At 44.9% G+C, this 22,001-nt stretch overlaps 1 protein-coding gene across 1 annotated transcript in view; it reads left to right on the top strand.

Moving 5' to 3' along the window:
- RGS9 (regulator of G protein signaling 9) overlaps positions 1-22,001 on the top strand; it is a 69,775-nt gene that overhangs the window by 16,663 nt on the left and 31,111 nt on the right. Inside the window, exons 4-9 of the mRNA XM_060271975.2 lie at positions 416-522; positions 4,660-4,711; positions 10,182-10,240; positions 11,585-11,661; positions 13,823-13,904; positions 17,621-17,683. Coding sequence (XP_060127958.2) covers positions 416-522; positions 4,660-4,711; positions 10,182-10,240; positions 11,585-11,661; positions 13,823-13,904; positions 17,621-17,683 — 440 coding nt within the window. The remainder of the gene's footprint in view (positions 1-415; positions 523-4,659; positions 4,712-10,181; positions 10,241-11,584; positions 11,662-13,822; positions 13,905-17,620; positions 17,684-22,001) is intronic.

The following is a 22,001-nucleotide window of genomic DNA, read 5'->3' as shown; positions in this document are numbered from 1 at the left end:
GCCCCCCCATCCAAACAATGACTATCATCAGTGCAGGGAAGAAAGAAACAATACTTTTAATTTTTAACATCTACATTACTGTCTTATTTATTGAATAGTACAGTACATTGATTATTGCTTTCATTTTCTGGATCAATGGTCTTGTTAGATAGCAAAATTCATGTTAAATTGCTGCTTTAGGGATTGGTTTTAAAAGTCTGGAACGGATTAATCCGTTTTGCATTACTTTCTATGGGAAAGCGCGCCTTGGTTTTGGAACGCTTTGGTTTTGGAACAGACTTCTGGAACGGATTAAGTTTGAGAACCAAGGTACCACTGTATTTGAATTCTTGTCTTTTTAATAGCTGGTTGTTTCTGCATGTTTGGCTGTGCTCTGTGTGTGCCAGTGAAGGCCGCTGATATCTTTCTTTTTTAGAGGCACTCAGTTTGGGAAGTATGATTATCAGGTACGGCTACATCTATCCTCTTCAGGATCCGAAGAATCTGATTCTCAGACCAGACAGCAGCCTCTACAGGTTTCAGGTGAGCAGAGCAGTGAGCCACAAGCAGAAGAAATGGAATCCTGCTAAGGTCTTTTAGACTTTTCACATAAACCTCATTCACATATCAGGTTAAAACCTTTTTCAACTCAAGGTTCACATTGCTTCACAGAAAACTGCACTGGGGATGCAACCCAGAGGAGCCGGGACTCAAGCTGCAGAGGGACCCAAACTTTGGCCCTCCAGATGTTTTGGACTACAATTCCCATCATCCCTGACCACTGGTCCTGTTAGCTAGGAATCATGGGAGTTGTAGGCCAAAACATCTGGAGGGCCGCAGTTTGGGGGTGCCTGCTTTACATTTGTACAGTCAGCAGTGCTCCAGCCATGCAAAAACCGGACTCTCCATCCTAGCAAGGCCTTATCCCAGTTCAAAACACTTGATCCCCAGTGAGGGGAGTGGCCTAGGAGGAAGGGGTATGGCCTGGGGGGGGGGAGACTGTTGCATGTGGCCTGGAAGGCCACACTCGGCCTCTGGGCCTGAGATTCCCCACCCTTGCAACAAACCATAGATGGAATTAACTGTGGTTAACTGTGAAAGTTCATGTTGTTGAAATCGTGGGCACTTAGCTCTTACCCCACTCTGACTGCTGCCACTCTAGGGAAGAAATATGCCAATACAGGGGTGCCAACGGAAATAAAATATGGGGGGGGGAGGTAAGACCCACCCCACACAATCAATTACAAAACCCACCCCACACAATCAATTACAAAACGTGCATACCATTTGAATGGCAATGCCCATCAACTTTGAGGGGTGTCCGCCCCCAAATATTTTAGGGGGGGGGGGCAAAGGGACCTTGGCCCATAGGAGTTGGCTCCTATTGTTGCAAGCCAAAAAATGGCTTATCATCTGAGTTAGGCCAATAAGACTCAGAGACAAGAGGAGTTAGGAGTCCATTATGTTTATTGCAAATCAATAAGGTTACAGTCGAATCTTTTTGCAAAACTGCAACCCCGCCCAATGTGGGGCAGAGGAATTTATAACATTTCAGACAAAGGATCTTGATTTAACCAATCACATAAATCATTACATCATTGTATATTTAATATTCATCATTACCTCATTTCATATTTAATACGCATGCGCAATAAGCACCGCTAACTAAACTTTGATTCTCACCGTGATCTGTTACATTGTGAGTTAGTATGCGTGTTGGGAACCTGTGTTACGTGTACCATGTATCAAATTATGTTCTTAGCTTGTGAGCTGTATCTTTGTGATTTGCGTATTAGCTGACCTTCTATCCCAGTAGGGACAGCTTCTTGCTAAATCATCAGTTTCTTTAAAGCAACAGGTTACCATAACTCTTCTAATATAAGCGTATTCCAAGATTTATAAGGATTTACATTATCATAGTCTGGTTTGGCATCTTTTCTGAACCGGGACTTGTTTTCACCAAACCATGAGTGGTAAGCCAGAACCAAACCTTGGCTTCGGACCATGGTTCATTTGAAGGGGAACAACAAGCCTGGGTTCGGATGTAATGAAAAGCCAGAGTATTACTTGATTCTTCCCTAGTGTTGCAGCACGTGGGTTGAGGGTCACAAACAGGGAACTTTCAAGCAACATCCACCTGCACGCTGCTTGTTCACGTTAAGCGATGCTTTTATTTTACCGATGGTTTAATAGGATGGGTGAAGTGGGGCCACAGACTTTAAGACTTCTTTAAAGCCTTTGGCAACTCATTCCTGCTCACTCTTAACTCTGAGAAGCTTTTCACAGTCCTTTCAATCTGTGACTTTGCCTTATCTTTCACCTGGGTCCTTCTTTGCCAGCCTTTCGGAAACGTTGAAAGATATCCTTATTTGGAAGACTTTTTAGTGGCTTCATCGCGCTACATTTAGCTTTTTAAAATGTTTTAACTAGACTGTTTTAATGTTAGCAGGTGCGCAACTCAAATAACTGCGTAGGGGTGCTGTGTAGAGGAAGGGCTGCGGCTGTAATTTTACTGTTCATTATTTTTATACTGTGATCTGTGTACATGTCACTTTGCAAAGAATAGGTATGACAGGTTCCTCCCCTCAGGGGTTCAGCAACCTAAAAATACACACAAGGAAAATTATCCTCTTCTTTGTTGGGTCCCTTTCCCGGCGCTGCTGAACTCTGAGGGCAGTTTTTGCTAACTCGGCAAGGCCCCAGCACTTAGCCACGGAACAACATTTTTTTATTGCAATTTGCTTCAGTGGATCCCCCTTTAAATGAATTTATTTCTGATCTCCCTCTCTCCCTCTAGGTCTCCCTTTCTGCACCACTACAGGCCTCACTCACCTCCTCTTTTAACCCTGCAGCCTCCGGTCTCTGCACCCATCCTTGCCTCTTTCTCATTTTACCAACAAAAGCCAGCATCCCATAGCACTCTTGTTTTTGTTTTGAAATAATTTTTATTTTTATTTTGAAAGTGTAAAGTTATAACAATACCAAATACATGTTCACGTTTAGAGATTTCTCTGAATCTCCAGACTCCCCACCATCCCCTCCCTGGGTCCCATTGTCAACATTTCCAACTGCGTTATAAAGTTCATCATCCATATTTTATATGTCTCCATATTGTCCATAGTCTTTGTTACATTACAAGTCTTATTAGAATCCTCCAGTCTTTTCATTTGTTTACGGTGGTCTCCTAAATAAATTATAAATCTTTCCGCATAGCACCCTTGTATTTGCACCCCCATTTCTGCCACTCATCCAACATGTCTGCTTGCCCACCCCTTTTTACCTCTTTTCCCCTCTCTCCCTTCGCACCATAGTGCTCACCAGGGACAAGCAGAACTTGTCTGAGGCCCTGGGCAGAAGTCGTTTTAGAATAAAGTTATAAACACAAACAAAAAAGCACCCGGTTCCTTGCAGGACCCCCTGGCTGGCTTTGCCCTCCTAGGCCCAGGGCAAGTGTACATTTGGGACTCGCACCCGTACGGGTCTGGTGCTCGCTCTTTTCTCTCTCTACCCCTATCTCGGTTACTTCCTCTTTCCCCATCTTACTGGGTCCTCGGTTGCTCCCTTTTACTTCTTCCAGTTCCCATTTTCTTCTGCTTCTCTTTATTCTCCACTCCACCCCATCTGTACTTCTCCTCACTGAATTTGGCAGCAACAGTACACAAAAGCTCTCGTTTTTAACTCCCTGACAGAATCTGTCAGAGACCGGTGGGCCTGGCTGCAGTGGCCTGGGAAGCTGGCAACAATCCAGGCGAAGGGGAAGCAATGGCAATGTAGTGATACGGCACCCTCCCATTTCCCCCCCTCTGTCTCTCTCACATACACACACAGGAAGGGTGTAGAGATGTTGGAAAATTCTGGTGGAAGGTGGAGTGGAAATCGTTGGTGTTCACTTAACCATCACATTTCCTGGACAGACGTCAATTCGGCGAATTTGATTTGCATTCACTGTTGTTGTTATTTTCAGTCTGCAGACGTTAGTCCCCAATGGATAACTCTCCCCTATTGCATTGCGTTTCCTTTGCATTGAAAGGAATGGTGTGGAATAACATGATAATTACATGGTTAATTGTGCAAAATTTCGCTACAGCAGACAATGTGACCGAATGGCATGGTTTTACGGAAGGCTGAAATGCAGTGGAATGGAAGCAGCGCTGCATGTGACAAATATGGGTCGGAATGGAAACCAATGCCTTCTTACATCCCTAGTTTGGGATGTTATCTATTTGGACCAGAAAGTGGGAAGGGGCCACTCCCTATGTGGTGTTCACATAGGGAGAGAGCTGCAGCTGCAACATCCAGTGAATGTTACTATTCCAAGTGTTGTTGTTAATATTTGTATAACCACCCTTCGTTTGCAAATATTAGGGTGGTTCAGAGCCTAAAAACATGATAAAAAACACAAAATACATATAAAAAGCAATAACAGAAACAAAACAAATAACACCCAAACCCCAAGGATTGGGGGCTTGCCTTTCCCTGCCCCCCTTTTTTTAAAAAGATTCTTCTGTTCTCCAGGCCTCTTTCAGAATGTATATAAAATAGCTGAGAACATACATTTACAAAAACATTAAAAATATGCAGGGCTGCCAGTCACATGCCAGCTGGTAGAATGATTTAGAAGAATTTAGTTAAAGAATCAATTGATAACCTGGGTCTGAGTTTTTGTGTTCTTCCTTACAGACACCGTATTTTTGGCCGACCCAGCAGTGGGCAGCAGATGATACCGACTACGGTAAGCCATAAGATCACCCTGCCTTTTTAGTGAAATCTTAAAGGTGTAGATCATGTGCACTTGGAGGAAAAGATGGAGTAGGTGTTTGTATGAACTCCAAAGATGGTGTTTGTAGAAGCTAATCAGTTCTGGGAAAGGTACCGAACATCTCCGTTGATGAAAATTTCTGTTTTCAAACGCCGTAAACCCGGAAGTAAATGCTTCGGTTTTTGAACACGCCTCGGAAGTCGAACATGCCACGTGGCTTCCGTTGAGTGCAAGATCCTGAGGCCTAGCTGTCGGCTGTTGAGTCCTTGGTTTTCAAACGTTTCAAAACCCGAACGGTCTTCCGGAATGGATTACGTTTGAAAACTGAGGTGCTTCACTTTGAAGAGGAGGGTACCTACTTACACTCTTGTTTCAACTGTCATTTAAAAAAATGATTTAGAAAACATTCAGATATATGATGCGGCAGGACCCTTCCTAGGACTCTAGTACTTCAAGGTATGCATGGGATGTTCACATGTTTAAGCACCCCTTAATGCCTCATATGAAGGCAATCCATCCATATTGAAAGCTGGCATTAAGAAAGCTAGGCCAGAATCCCTTCTCCCTGACATGCTAGCTATCCACAGGCAGGGAGTTTTTAACATAGAGGAGCATTTGAATTTACAACCTTCCACCTGTAGTCTGGAGTGTAACAGTACAGGTGAAAGTTCTGTCACTTGATCATTCTGAACATCTTTAATTGTCTTAGGCCTGGTCAGTGGTGTGGTGGCAGGTTCCTGAAACTAAAGCCTCATTCATAGATGCTGCTCCATGTGGCAAGTTGCAATGTGAAGCAGTTCCTCGTGCAATTCTGGCAGTGCTGAAACTACCAATTATTATTATTATTATTATTATTATTATTATTATTATTATTATTATTATTATTATTTATACCCTGCCCATCTGGCTGGGTTTCCCCAGCCACTCTGGGCGGCTTCCAACAGAAAAATGAAATAAAATAATCTATTAAACATTAAAAGCCCCCCTAAACAGGACTGCCTTCAGATGTCTTCTAAAAATCTGGTAGCTGTTTTCCTCTTTGACATCTGATGGGAGGGCGTTCCACAGGGCGGGCGCCACCACCGAGAAGGCCCTCTGCCTGGTTCCCTGCAACTTGGCTTCTCGCAACGAGGGAACTGCCAGAAGGCCCTCGGTACTAGACCTCAGTGTCCGGGCAGAATGATGGGGGTGGAGACGCTCCTTCAGGTATACTGGAACGAGGCCATTTAGGGCTTTAAAGGTCAGCACCGACACTTTGAACTGTGCTCGGAAACGTACTGGGAGCCAATGTAGATCTTTCAAGACCAGTGTTATGTGGTCTCGGCGGCCGCTCCCAGTCACCAGTCTAGCTGCCGCATTCTGGATTCGTTGTAGTTTTCGGGTCACCTTCAAAGGTAGCCCCACGTAGAGCGCATTGCAGTAGTCCAAGCGGGAGATAACTAGAGCATGCACCACTCTGGCAAGACAGTCTGCAGGCAGGTAGGGTCTCAGCCTGCGTGGAGATGGAGCTGATAGACAGCTGCCCTGGACACAGAATTGACCTGCGCCTCTATGGACAGCTGTGAGTGCAGAATGACTCCCGGGCTGCGCACCTGGTCCTTCAGGGGCACAGTTACCCCGTTCAGGACCAGGGAGTCCACCACACCTGCCCACCTCGTGTCCCCCACAAACAGTACTTCTGTCTTGTCAGGATTCACCCTCAATCTATTAGCCGCCATCCGTCCTCCAACCACCTCCAGGCACTCAGAAAAGAAAGATTGAAATGACATGTTAAGCCAATCCATACAAAAAGCCAAGATACATTGATTGCATGTGCAAGTTGGGCCATCTGTTTCTTTTGCTTTTTAGAGAATGTATGTGGATTTTGTTCCTCACTTTAAGCCTTAAATAAAGAATAAGTTCATGTTTTATTAAAGAAATATTCCACAGTCTGATACACCCTTACATGGGACAAAGTCGACTGGACTTTGGTTTAGCTATTAGTTTACTCAAAGTAGACCCATTGAAATGCATTTGAAACTGAGGTCCGTTCTCTTCACTTGGTCCGTTTTGCATATAGCTTGATTGGATGCGGCCCTTACTTTTGCATAAACGTGCTACAGGGTTGGACTAAACTTCTCCAGCTTAATTTGTTTTGTGGAATGTGTTATTAGAAATGTGTTAATTTGGCACCTTAACTCGCCTTCCTCTGCACCTCATTGCCGCATGAATATGTAGCTGACACACCAGAAATTAGCAAACTGGCTTTAACCAGAGCATAAGGTTAGAAATCACAGCGGGAAAATAAGAATAGCACTATAAAAACACCACACAAATCGAACAAACCGAAACACACCCTCAGAACATTTCCTCATGCATGGCACCAATTTTATGTTGAAATGAAACTGCCGTTGCTTTTCCAATCATGGTGGTATTAGCCAAACCTACAATTGTGCTGTATTCATTACCCTCTACCTGTGTTAATTGTACACTGCTTAAATTGCTAGCTTTTATGGACACACTGCCTAGTTAGGAGAAATAATTTCCATAGTTAGATATTTAGTTCAAAGAGCTTCAATAAGACCTCCAGATAAAAAAAAGAGTGGGAAAGATGGCTGCTTATAGTGAATTCTAGATGTGCATGCCAGGAAAATAGGAGCAATCTCTGCTGAATGGGCTTCTGTAGGAAGTGTGGTCATTTGTTTCTTGAATTCAAAGCCACTCAGAGTGCAGCTGTTCTGATCTTAGTCCTATACCAGGCATCCCCAAACTGCGGCCCTCCAGATGTTTTGGCCTACAACTCCCATGATCCCTAGCTAATAGGACCAGTGGTTAGGGAAAATGGGAATTGTAGTCCAAAACACCTGGAGGGCCGAAGTTTGGGGATGCCTGTCCTATACACATTAAGAAAAAAGTTACAATCACAGTGAAGCTTACTAACACCACTTGGAATATTTCCCTCTCCTACATTTGCCCTAAGCTTCCCCCTGCACCAGACTTGTCACCATAATACAGATTCCTTTCGCTACCCTATATGGAAATTACCTATGCTGGAAAACTGCATTGTCTGGAGACACAGGCTTATGTGGATAACAACAACAACAACAACAACAACAACAACAATTTATTATTTATACCCCGCCCATCTGGCTGGGTTCCCCCAGCCACTCTGGGAGGATTCCAACAAAATATTAAAATACAGAAATCCATCAAACATTAAAAGCTTCCCTAAACAGGGCTGCCTTGAGATGCCTTCTAAAGGTCTGGTAATTGTTGTTCTCTTTGACCTCTGGTGGGAGGGCATTCCACAGGGTGGGTGCCACTACCGAGAAGGCCCTGTGTCTGGTTCCCTGTAACTTAGCTTCTCGTAGTGAGGGAACCGCCAGAAGGCCCTCGGCGCTGGACCTCAGTGTCTGGGCAGAACGATGGGGGTGGAGAGGCTCCTTCAGGTATACTGGACCGAGGCCATTTAGGGCTTTAAAGGTCAGCACCAACACTTTGAATTGTGCTCGGAAACGTACTGGGAGCCAATGTAGGTCTTTCAGGACCAGTGAGTGTTATGTGGTCTCGGCAGCCACTCCCAGTCACCAGTCTAGCTGCCGCATTCTGAGTTAGTTGTAGTTTCTGGGTCACCTTCAAAGGTAGTCCCACATAGAGCGCATTGCAGTAGTCCAAGCGAGAGATAACTAGAGCATGCACCACTCTGGCGAGACAGTCCGCAGGCAGGTAGGGTCTCAGCCTACGTACCAGATGGAGCTGATAGACAGCTGCCCTGGACACAGAATTGACCTGCCCCTCCATGGACAGCTGTGAGTCCAAAATGACTCCCAGGCTGCGCACCTGGTCCTACAGGGGCACAGTTACGCCATTCAGGACCAGGGAGTCCTCCACACCTGCCCGCCTACTGTCCCCCACAAACAGTACTTCTGTCTTGTCAGGATTCAATCTCAATCTGTTAGCTGCCATCCATCCTCCAACCGCCTCCAGGCATATTATTATCTGGATTCACCCGGGACAGAATTCTTTATTTGGAAAAGATGTAATTCTACTTTTCTTTCACTGGGCCTTCTCATGCGTAATGTGGACACCTTCCACCAGACATTCAATGACTTTCACCCCACCATCAACCTAACAATGAACCAATCTATGCAAGAAATACTTTTTTTTTGGACACCACTATAAAAATGCAGGATGGACGTATAGACACCACCTTATACCGTAAACCAACTGACCGACAAACATCTACATGCTTCTAGCTACCATCCCAAACATACCAAACAATCCATTGTATATATAGCCAGGCCCCACGTTATAACCACATCTGTTCCAACTCTACAGACAGATACTCTCACCTAATAAATCTACAGCAAACCTTTTTAGAACTAAAATATCCGCCCAATGAAGTTAAACAACAGATCAACAGAGCCAGACTCATACCCAGAGAGAACTTGCTGCAAGACAGACCCAAAAAAGAAAATAACAGAACACCACTAGTCATCACATACAGATCCCAAGTTTAAACAGTACAACGCATCATTAGAGATCTACAACCTCTCCTAGACAATGACAGTTCTCTTTCTCAAGCCCTGGGAGGAAGACCTTTCATTGCCTACAGATAGCCACCCAATCTTAAACAACTCCTCACCCGCAATAATACAACCACTAGACTTAACATGGACACTGGTACCAGAGCCTGCAATAAATCCAGATGCCAACTTTGCTGCCACATACACCCGGACAACACCATTACTGGCCCCAACAACATCAAACATACCATCTCAGGACTATTTAATTGCTCATCTTCTAACATTGTGTATGCCATCAAATGCCAACAGTGCCCTTCAGCTCTCTACATCGGACAAACAGGCCAAACGAAGCCTTCGCCAAAGGATAAATGGACATAAATCTGACATCAGGAATCACAAGACAGAGAAACCAGTAGGAGAACACTTCAATCTCCCAGGACATTCTATACAAGATCTCAAAGTAGCTGTCTTCTTACAAAAGAATTTCAGAAATAGACTGGAAAGAGGGGTCGCTGAACTGCAGTTCATCACCAAACTTGGAGCCACGGAGAAACCTGGTCTAAACAAAGACATTGGATTCTTATCTCATTATACATGATAAAGCTATCTTTAGCCATCTCACCCATTGCTTTTCCTGTGGGACCAATTTGCAGTCGTAAACAGTCGTAAATTCTTCCTGCAAGACCAAATGTGGTCATAAACAGTCTGGTTTCCCACCACCCTTTTGAGTGGTGCCCCCCCCCCCACCCTCTCACTGTATGTGGGGATCTGGTAACTTCTGTTTCAGTGTATCTGAAGAAGTGTGCATGCACACGAAAGCTCATACCAATGACAAACGTAGTTGGCCTCTAAGGTGCTACTGGAAAACTTTGTTTTGACTACATGCGTATGGTTAGCATGGAAATGATGTATCTTCTTTTCTGTTTTTTCTCCCCCAGCCATCTACCTAGCCAAGAAAAATATCAAAAGGAAAGGAGTTTTAGAAGAATATGAAAAGGTAAGAAAGTATTATGGCATCTTCTGCAAGCTTTTGGCTAAGCATCTAGGGGGTAGAGGTGTCTTCAGCCCCCTCAATATTTGCTTGAAGGGAAAATGATGCCCCAGTGCGACACCACAGAAGGCTGCACCAGTATGCATGATGTCGAGAGATGCCGCAGGGCACAGCCTGGTGTGAAGTCGCACCAGCCTGTGCAGTGTCTCCTGGTGCCGCAGGAATCTGCGCGGACTAGCGGAAGGCTGGACCGGGCTGTGCGGCGTCTGGAGTTGTGTGTGATGACATGTGTCGGCTTCCCCAATCTTGGGGGCAATTTGCGCCTCTGGTAAAGCACATCCAGGCAGTGGAGGGAAGGGGCCCACACCACAGGGAAGCATTAAGGTTCAGTAGTGGAACATGTGCATACCTGCCAAGTCTCTCGTGGAGAAATCCGGGATCTGCAGCTGTGCGACACCGGAAATTGCATAGACGCAACTTCCAGTGTTGCTTTGCCCATCTATGGGCACCAAAAATGGCCGGTGCCGGATGTCGCGTCTATGCATGTCCGGAAGTGCATAGATGTAAGTTCCGGTGCTGGCGCCAGCCATTTTCGGTGCCCATAGATGGGCAAAGCGGCACCGGAAGTTGTGTCTATGCACTTCCGGACATGCAGAGATGCGACTTCCGGTGCTGGCGCCGGCCATTTTCTGGTGCCCATAGATGGGCAAAGTGGCACCAGAAAAATGGCCACCGACAGGAGCCGAAACAAGGGAGATTAACAGGAGAGGAGCTGAAACGGGAGACCGCTGGGAAACGGTAAGGAAAAGCGGGGGTTTCCCGGGAAATACGGGGTACTTGGCAGCTATGAACATGTGCTCTGCATGCAGAAGATCACAGTCCCTGACATTGGCTTGGCAGGGTGCCATTGCAGGTTAACTGCAGAAAATACTGGGCTACCCAGGCTGATGATCTGACTTAGCAGAAGGCAGCTTCCTTTGTTCCTGTAATTCAGCCACGGACCACCAAGATTAGCAGCAGCCCTGAGCTTTTTGATAGCCTGTAGTTCCAGGATCATGGATTCACAACTGTAGTGTTTCCGCCCCCACTTCTCTACTTTCAGATTTTGGTTCCCCCCCCCTCACCTATTAAACTACATCTATTAAACAGATTTGTCAACTTAAATATACACCACATTGCTTCAACTATGGGCTATGCTAATAAATCTTGCTGAGAAATCTCATCAATCTTACTTGTTCCATGTTTCGTACATGTGGCCGTGTGCTGTAGCACTTTATCATATCCTTCACGCTGCGAGCAAAACGGAAGCCTGTGTCTTTCCTTGCTGTCTCACTGCTGCTTTTCCCCCAGGAAAATTATAACACGCTGCACAAAAAAATCAACCACAAATGGGACTTCGTTGTTATGCAGGCCCAGGAACAGTATAGGTGAGATGCTTCTTAACACTGTTTTTTTTTCTCTTTTTGCTTTTGTTTTGAGTGATGCAGTGAGCAGTAAGCAACTGCCAAGTTCTCAGTAGCCAAGGAATTATAACCCATTCTCCTTCTCTCTAAAAGAGAGAAAGAGCTTTCAGAAATTGACTCGGACTCCTGCTACATCTGTGAAACTCCGCCTTTGCTTTTGCACCTACCCGTTACCAAATGAGCTTACAAATAACCACACTGATGGCAGTTTGTGCCGTTTGCTTGAAAGGTGTAAATATAGCTTTCTGTCAATGCAGTTTCATTCTTCTCTGATAATGAGGGTACTTGGCTTTGAAAGATCCATATTCAGAGAACTCAGTAGCAGGGTTTTTTTAAAGAGCTGATGGCAGTAGCTGCCCTTTTGCACTGGTGGGCTCATTGTGCTGGTTTCAGCTAGTGGAATTGGGGTGGTTGGATCTGGCTCAGGTTGTCTGCGTTTGGTGATGTCCACCGATATCTTTGACCATGTCCTAAGCCAGGAAACCTTAACAAAATGTCTTAAGTGAGGCTACAAAAGCAGAGTTGCTGTGTCCTGTGTGGTTGCTGGTTAAATGGCCTTTCCTGTGAGATAACTTCAGAGGATGCTTGTGCTCACTCTTTGGGAATGTGGTGTAGTGGTTAAGAGCGGTAGACACGTAATCTGGGGAACCGGGTTCGCATCTCCGCTCCTCCACATGCAGCTGCTGGGTGACCTTGGGCTAGTCACACTTCTCTGAAGTCTCTCAGCCTCACCTCACAGAGTGTTTGTTGTGGGGGAGGAAGGGAAGGGAGATTGTTAGCCACTTTGAGACTCCTTCGGGTAGTGATAAAGCGGGATATCAAATCCAAACTCTTCTTCTTCCTTCTTCTCACATCAAATTGGATAGTAACCATTGTAACTTTCCCTTTCCCAACAAGGTCTGCAGGCACTTCACTGCAGTTCGTCCGTTGTCTGCTTGCACAGCATCTGTTGTATTAACTCCTTCTCCCCAGTTTGGGGTCATATGCAAATTTGATGAGCATCCCCTCAATTCCTTCACCCAATATAGGAAGATGTTGAACAGTAACGGGCCAAGAACAGAATGTTGTGACACCCCGTTTGTCACTTTTTTCCAGGATGATGAGTAACCATTAGTGAGCATTCTTTGGGGTTGGTTGATTAACCAGCTACAAATCCACCTAACAGTTACCTCATCCAGTCCACATTTTACCAGCTTCCCCACAAGAATATCATGGGGGACTTTGTCAAAAGCAGGCATCCCCAAACTTCAGCCCTCCAGATGTTTTGGATTACAATTCCCATAATCCCTGACCACAGGTCCTGTTAGCTAGGGATGATGGGAGTTGTAGGCGAAAACATCTGGAGGGCCGCAGTTTGGGGATGCCTGGTCAAAAGCCTTACTGAAATCAAGATACACTATGTCCACAGCATTCCCCTGATCCACTGAGTCTATCAGAGAGAGAGAGAGAGAGATTTTGTGGCCTGACTTGTTTTTTGAGGAAACCCCTGTTGCATCCTAGTAATCAAAGCATCCTTTTCTAAGTGCTCACAGACAGACTGTTTGACTATCTGCTCTAGCACCTTTCCTTGTATTGACATCAATAGTTACCTAGGTCTTCCTTTCCCCCAACTCCAATCCTCAGGTGCCTCACCAAGAATTCTAAAATGCTGGCTGTGATTTGAGCCGTCTGATAGATGTGTGGAGCCCTTGGGCCAGGGAACTTTCTGGCCCCTCCTATCATTCCGTAGATAGAATTATTTTATTCTATTTATTTAAGTACCCCACTTTGTACGTGGTTCACCATGGAAAAGTGGCGCCTGTATAAACAACACTGATGGTGATTTTTTTTGGGGGGGGAATTCTACTCTGCCTTTCGGTTCAGTCGCTAAAGGGTACAGTCACGTGGACAGGAGAGGAAGGATGGGAGGAAGAGCGCCTGAATCCAAAAAGAAGAATACTCGCCGTAAAATCGTAGGCAGTGGACCATTCTGGAACATGAGCATTAAGAAATAATTTCGTTACACACAAAATTCCCGGTCAGTTTTTACACTGCTTGCCAGGGATGTGCAGGTAGTCCTGTGACAGGGAAGTGGGCCTATTACGCTTTGATTTGTTGAAATGAAACTTCACTCTTGATTTTGCAGGACAGGAAAAGAACGAAAGAAGGAAGATCGATATGCTCTGGACTGTCAGGAGAAAGCCTATTGGCTTGTGCACCGAACAGCTGTAAGTGAAGAATAGACATATCTAGTAAACAATGTGGTTCTGTGGTTCTCATTAGAGTAATAATAATAGGATCATATTATTGTGGAGTTCGAAGGGACCCCAAGGGTCATTTGCGCTATAGTTTTGGACACCCAAATCTGTGAGCACTAAGAGGTCCTAGGGGCTTTGGCTTAACATTACCTTAGAATGAAGGTCACGGGAAGCTGTGGTTTCTTTCCGCTGTATGGTTTTATTTCAACCTATATGGAAACGGAGCACATGAAAGAGGTTAACAGCATGAACACCCTTATATTTTATGACACACCTTATTTCTGTAATTGTGAGTTGTTTGGAACAGTTTTAATATTGTGTTATAACTGTTGCAACCCACATGGGACCTTGGAGCGAAAGGTGGACAACAAAATTGTACTGGTAGTAGTAGTAATACAAATCTTGCTCCGTTATTAAATTTTTGGTGGTTCCCTCCCCTAAACTGTGGCTTTGGACTCAGTAGAGATATCACGTCAAGTCAAGTTCAAGATGAGACTGACTATTCTTTCACATTCTCCTCCAGCTGGGGCCCACTTTTAGCTCGCCTTACGGAAGGCTCTGTAGCTACAGTATTAGCTTCTTTGGCAACCAGTTGCCTGTACGCTTTAGACATGCAAGGAGACACTTAACAGACTTGACAAGAGCCATAGACCTAACAAAGAGACTGGTTTGTCCACTTTGACATTATCTTTTTTCTACAGAATCTCATCTTACAGTTTTAACTCTTGCAATAGGGGAGAAGGGAGGAATGGCTCTTCTGGCAAAGAGATAAGGACGCCCAGATATCCTGCTTCCTGCAGGTGGGGGAAGTGAGGCACAAGCTCGCACAGGAAGCAGCTGGTGTTTAAGCCCCTGTCTTCTGAGAACTGTGCATGCTGCATACATCTGTGTCGGGTGCATTTTGTTCCTTGAAGTCAGCTCCTGCAGCTTGACCTGCGTAATTGCAAGGGGTTGCGATCGCTCTCCCACCTGCCCAAAGTAGCAGGAAGAACAGAGGCAAACCTGATATGCAAATGCACAGGACCTCTGCCTCCTCTCACGGCCTGATCTCTCCGTGTTGATCTTTCCATGCCCACGAGTGCTTTTTGGCGAATCTTCCATGCTGGGGAAAGACTCCAAGCTGTGGAACGCAGCACCAAGTTTCTGTTATTTCAGAGGCACTTCTGGCAGATACCGGTGGGGTGTTTTCCTGAGCAGTGCCGCACTGATCACAGCATGCCACAAGGCTCTGACACATGCCAAGGAGCTACATTCCCTAATCCCAACTCATAATCAAAGATCCACTTTTAATTGTGCACACGGTGTAAGCGGCCAACTGAGAGCCCAGCGGTTAACAGACAGAGAAGGCATAAGCCTCCGGCAAATGTCAGGCCATAATTGGAGCTTAGCTTGCAGGGGGGAAGGGGAATACCATCTGTAGAAAAGGCCCCTGTGCCACAGCAGCCCCTTTGGTCCTAGTTCATCTTCCCTGCTGAATCCCCTTTGATCACACCAGAACTGAATTTGGATCTTTCTCTTTCTTGAGCTGTTTCCCCTCTTTTCGCCCTTTTAAGATAACGCTGGCTGGAGTTTAATTATTGATGGCCAAACTTCAGCAGACGTCAGATAGCTGATCAAAAACGAAGCTGTGCTCAAAGCAGATGTGACAGCGGTACCAATCTGTTTGCCAAGTCGAGGCACCCCCTTCCCTCACTGGGCAGGGTTTTCTCTGCATCGTCCCAAGTTCCCATGCCAATAATTTTATTTCATTTTTTGCTAAAAACACACTTTAAAACATACAGAAGGTGCTGTTATCATTCAGTTTGTCAGGTGCGATGAAAGAGACCTGATCAAAAGGAAAATTTGCCCAATGCTGCTTTTCTCAACTGTTCCTTGCCGTGGCCATTGCTAGGATAAGCCCGCTCACCCTTTCGCGTGCGGCGGCATTGCGGGACGGAGGAGGCTTCACTGGGGCCCCGATGGAGGAATTCAACCTGGCTCTAACTGATGGGCGGAGGGGGCATAAACCTATCAGGAACGCTGCTTTGGCAAATGGGGGTGCAGGCTGGGACTTGGGCTGTGCAGGGGGCGGAGCCAATGGAGCCGGCGGTGGGCTTCCCTTGGACCCGCCCCTCGCTCATTTAAGCAGCCAGCACCCTGGGCTCAGCTGGTTTCTTCCTGCACTGGGTTTTCTCACCAGCGTCTCATTATACGGGTTGGGGTATGGGAAGTCCGATGCCTGGTCCTGCAAGAACATCATAGGACTTGAAGACTCGGCCACCCGGTATACTGGGCCCATAGCAAGTGTGTCAATGCCAGTGGGCACTGCCAGGATGCCAGGGCTCTCTGACACCTACCCAGTGGTGCTGGGTGCTAACGCTGAACTCGGCCATGGCTGTGCATAGCCTGTGCCAGCCTTCACCAATCTGCTGCCCTCAGAATGTTTAGGACTAAAACTCCCATTAGCGCCAACTAGCATGACTGTGCTGATGAGGGCTGATGGGAGCTGAAGTCCAAAGTATCTGCTAACAGGCTGGCAAAGTTTGCTCTGCACTAGAAACGAAACAGTGTTTTCCACCAAGAATTCTGTGCTCTGTGGAAATTTGCAAAATGGAACAAATTTGCATCTGTTTTCCCATAGCTGCTTATTTTTATGTATTGAATTAGCAGCTGCAGAATATTGAATTTTGTCTGCTTCTCTTAACCCTAGGAATAGCCCAGGGATTACTCGGGCAGAATTGTAGAGAACACACAACGCTAGTTGTGGCATATTAATTAATATTTCTGCAGCAAACACAACTAGAATAAAGGGTTTTTTTTTTGTAATTTAGGCTTAGATCTGGTGGACAAGCTAGTGGAGGTGGAGAAGTATTAGGAAGGTCAACAAATTGGAGTCCTTTTCGTTGGGGATAGTTTAGACGGAAATTTCCAGGTGTCAAAAAATGTTATTTATGTTTGCCACTACTGAGGCCCATGTTTTGTTAGCCCAAAAATGGATAATGAGTAAGGTCTCAACTAAAGAAGAATGGCAACTTAAGCCGACAGAATATGCACAGCTTGCAGACTTAATAAGAGAACAAGAAGAACATATGTTTAGAGAAGATTGGAAAATGATTATTGAATATATGGGGGGGGGGTGAATTGTGTACACTTGAAAACATTGGCAACAATAAGATAAATTCAACAGTGTAAATAAGTTTTGATGGATGTAATAATGGAATAATGAATGGTTTAGTTCAGGCATCCCCAAACTGCAGCCCTCCAGATGTTTTGGCCTACAACTCCCATGATCCCTAGCTAACAAGACCAGTGGTCGGGGAAGATGGGAATTGTAGTCCAAAACATCTGGAGGGCCAAAGTTTGGGGATGCCTGGTTTAGTTTATGTAAAATATGCAGGGATTTATGATATGCAAAATGAACTATGGAAAGAGAAGAAGGGAAGTCACTGATATTTTAAGGATGTTTAAATGAGTACAGTATTCTAAATTGTAAAACAGTATATATATATAACAGTATGTATGTATATATATATATATATATATATATATATATATATATATATATGGAGGTCAAAAATTGTTCCAAAATTTATTTGTCTTACCACTGGCAGCTAAATAATTGATGCTATATTATAAACAATATTTTTTTAAAAAAAACCCAACACAAATATGTAATTGTATGTTTTGTTGTTTTCTGACTGTAATAGCCAGGGATGCAGGACACACTTGACTATGGCTTAGATCGAGTAACTGATCCCTGTGAAAATACGGTAAACTAGGTAAGTTTGCATTCTTTATTAGCACTCTGATTGTATTTTGAATGGTGACAGACAAAGCTTTCTATATCTGCATTGGAGGGACAGAAACAAGACCCAACGAAGTCAAGATTGGGACCGAAGGCCCGACAGCTGGTGGTGAAAATGGGCAGATATGGAGGGGGTATGATGCAGTATACAATCATTATGGAGTTCCAGAAAATGTTTGATCCACACAGATCACTCAGTTTTGAGTACCAACAAAAAGTATGAGAGCGCTAACAATTCCTGCCACTGAGTGTTGTCTTCTGATGAATAACAACTCAATACTGGTTTGTTTGACCCAGTTCTTACTAAGGCAGTCAACCTATATCCTAGCTGTTTTTTTTATTTCGGGGTGATATTAAACAAAGCAAAGGAGATCTGTGAGTGGAACCTCTATCACTTTTGATTTGGGCAAATAGGAGTTGCAGGGGGGAAGGACTGGGTCCAGATTGGGACTATAGTGTTGCAGGGAGAGAGGGCTTAGCTATTTGCTTCCTTGTGCCATTTTCCAGGTGAAATAGGCTACCCCTGCAGCTCCTGTTTGCTGCCTTAGGGGAAATTAGCAGCTTGGAACAGGTAGGGGAGTCAAATTTTAGCAAGCAAACCAGGTGTAGGGGAAAAGTTAAACCCCTCCCTTCCACCAGTGCCCTGGTCCTGAACTGTACTGCATCCCTTCCACAGCAAAAATATAAAGAGGTATGGGATGTGATTATGGATCTCTGCCATCTTACTTGACCTTCGGATTGCAGCTGGGATTTAATTAGTTTTTACGTGGAAGGATTTCGATTTAAAAATGTCATGGGCACCTCATGGAAAAGGGGTCCTAGCTCATAATAATAATAATAATTTATTTATTTATACCCCACCCATCTGGCTGGGTTTCCCCAGCCACTCTGGGCGGCTTCCAACAGAATATTAAAATACAATAATCTATTAAACATTAAAAGCTTCCCTAAACAGGGCTGCCTTCAGATGTCTTCTAAAAGTCTGGTAGTTGTTTTTCTCTTTGACATCCGGTGGGAGGGCGTTCCACAGGGCGGGTGCCACTACCGAGAAGGCCCTATGCCTGGTTCCCTGTAACTTGGCTTCTCGCAGCGAGGGGATCGCCAGAAGGCCCTTGGCACTGGAGCTCGGTGTCCGGGCAGAACGATGGGGGTGGAGACGCTCCTTCAGGTATACGGGACCAAGGCCGTTTAGGACTTTAAAGGTCAGCACCAACACTGAATTGTGCTTGGAAACGTAGCCTACCTTTTCATATTAGGGTTCTGCGTTGGAGTGGGGTTTTTCGTGGGGGATTTTCAGCCATTGAATAATGCATAGGGAAGAGAAGCTGTGGCAGCAATGGTTTAAAGAGACAGGAGTTCTATTAGTTGTGATCTGAAGTGGTACAGTCCACACCTAGCTTCCCTGCGTCAGATTTAAATTCAGTCAAGGGCTTAGCATGAAAAAGATGCTGTAGCTTTTGCACAGGGCAGGCTGAGAGTACATTCTGTAGCCATGTTAACTTACCAGTAGCTTCTCGTGGAGAATGAAAGGAATGGGGAGACCGCAAACCAGGCAGTTGATCTGTTATTTATAGGCCTGCACCTGAAGGTGAGGCTTGTATGCCGCTTGTCCGAACCCTCTTTATAGCAGTTGTTTTCATCAAACCCTGTACAGTACTAATAAAACTTTCCATTTGCGTGAGGATTCTCAGCTGCAAATAATTGTGGTGGCCAAGTGGGCTTGGTTTCCATGGAGACTGAAGAGGAGAGCTAAATGCTGAGGCTGAGGATTTACCTCTTACTGATAAGAGGAGGTAGCACATGTCTTTTTTGAAAGGAGAACAGGAGTCTATGTCAGCTTGTAGGGGACCAAATATAGACTTCAGGAGGAGGTTATCGTGCCAAGCTATGTCATAGCATGCTAAGCTATGTCATATCGTGCTCGTATTTACAGAGTCCTACAGAGAGGGAAGAGTTTGGTGGGGTTTTTTTTTAATGCTACAGAATGCTACTCTCCCCGGACCTGTTTACATATGCATGTGACTAATAAGGCTTCTGTCTTTTTAAAATCTCTTCCCTCCCTGCTCTCATTCCTCCCTGCTATGTAGTTGAATGCTCCATTTCTTTTGAGACTCAGAAGCGCCTCTTCTGTTGGGGAGAGGTGCAGACCAAATTGGGCTACTGGAGTGGAGAGGCATTTCATAGTGAACTCATCAATGCGTCTTCACAATGAGCAGAAGCTGTGGGAGCAGCAGGTTGTAAAGAGACAGACTTAGATGCAGAAAATTTGAGGGCAGGAGCTGTGCAGGGAAGACGAGCTGGTTCCTCCCCTTCCTGGTGAGCAGAGCAGATGAGAGTACCTAGGACAAAATTGAGTCCCCGTCCTCCCCAGCAATAGCAGACAGACACACCTAAATGCCGGTGAAATGCAGCCCCTTACTAATGGACAGACCAGCACAGGAGTGAGGAATTCGTGGCCCTGTAGATATTAATTAGTCTCCAGCTCCCGTCAGCCATAGCCAATGATAAGGCCAACGATAAGGTATGATGGGAAGTGGAGTCTAACAATATCTGCAGGACTACAGTCCTGGGCTGGTAGGAAGAACGATGCCTGGGTTCTTCTATAACAGATGCACTTTCAGGGTGATGGCATCTGGAGAACGCACACAACAGTTTGGGCTAGGAATGTACATCTGGAAAGGCCCACTGCAATTGTGCACAGGCAAAGATCGTTGGGAAAAATGAAATGTGTTGATGCTGTTTGGCCTCGTTTCCCTTAAATAAGCGTCCCGTGAAAATACAGATATAATATGAACTCTCATGGCAACTGGTATCAAATAGAAAAAGTCTGATTGAAGGCAATAGAGGTTTGTTTGTTTGTTTGTTTAACACAAAAAGCGGTGGGAATTTTATGAGCCCAGTAGAGTGGGGAGTGAAATCAGATAAGTATCATTGGGCTACACCTATTTCCTGCAAGGGAGAATTCTTTTGTGGCTCATTCACCAAAGGATCCACCCCTTTCCATATGATGAGTTTATAGTCTAAATTTGAAACATGGAGGTTGTTTTTATAGATTTATGTATTTCGTGTTCTTTGTGTTTTATGTGCAGCTATATTTTATGCTCGGCGTATTCTATAGCCTGCTTCACACCTCACGGCAAACCTTTGAAGCAAACTATGGTTTAATGTGATTGAGCAGTGTGCCAAAAAGTTCTTGCTCTGCCCCGCCTCCTGCCCCACTCCTGCTGCTGCCACACTGCCAGCATGGCCAGGAAACAAGCCGGAGTCTGGCTTGTCATGAAATCTGAAACCAGGCTCATGGTTTGTTTCTCTTTAAAACCAGTGTTTCTCAAACATGGGTCCCTTGCTGTCGTTGGACGACAACTCCCATCATCCCTGTCCACTGGTCCTACTAGCTAGGGATGATGGGAGTTGTAGTCCAGCAACTGCTGGAGACCCAAATTTAAGAAAAAACAGTTCTAAACAAACACATGTGGTAACCAGGGTTTGTTCTTGGCATATTATTCATGGTTTATTTTGGAGACTCTGACTTCTTCCCTGGTGCAATGTTTTGTGATTAGCGTAAATCTCTTTGAAGTCCATACTGGGTAAACAGCATTTTTACATTTTTTAACTAGATAATAGAGCGCAACAGGAACACTTTTTTATAGAGTCCCTTTGTGCTTTGTTGTTGATCAATTTCAATGTCAAACAAGAAGATTATGTTGAATCTAGAGAGACACTTTCATGAGCTGCCGTATCGATGGGCGGAAATGCAGCAAATAGCTTCTGTAAGTCAGTTCAATGCATTGTGAGTTTTGTTACTGTTCTCAGTGAATTCTAGGATTTGTTCAGTTGCGTCTATGACTAATAGAATATAGGGGTGACAACCCTAAACTAAAAGCTCGTTGCATTTAGAGAAATTACAAATAGAGAATGAATGAATAGCAAAAAACAAAGCAATGACTAAAATGGAGGGGGGGGAACAGTATGGACGATACTATTCACGTTTGAATAGCAAATATGATAACCATTTAATTAAGAGCTTTGTTGCTTTCTGAAATAGTTAATTAACCATTTCCCCCTTGTCTTTCTTTTCTCTTTCTTTCCAGTTTATTTTTCTGGGATGTGTGCATGGCCTTCCTGTCAGTGAAGTCCTGGGTTGATTGTTCCGTAGAAAGAAGACTAAAGCTCTATAACCTCCATATGAGTCACATTCTGTTATTTCACCTCTGTTCCCCATATACAACTGTACTGTGTACCTAAGAAACATCATCCTTGGAAATGAAGATTAATGGGAATGA

The sequence above is a fragment of the Zootoca vivipara genome, chromosome 2 (genome assembly GCF_965207765.1).
Source record: "Zootoca vivipara chromosome 2, rZooViv2.hap1.1, whole genome shotgun sequence".
Classification (NCBI taxonomy): Eukaryota; Metazoa; Chordata; class Lepidosauria; order Squamata; family Lacertidae; genus Zootoca; species Zootoca vivipara.
Note: the sequence above shows the minus strand (reverse complement) of the source record. Positions and strands in the feature narration are given on the sequence as shown.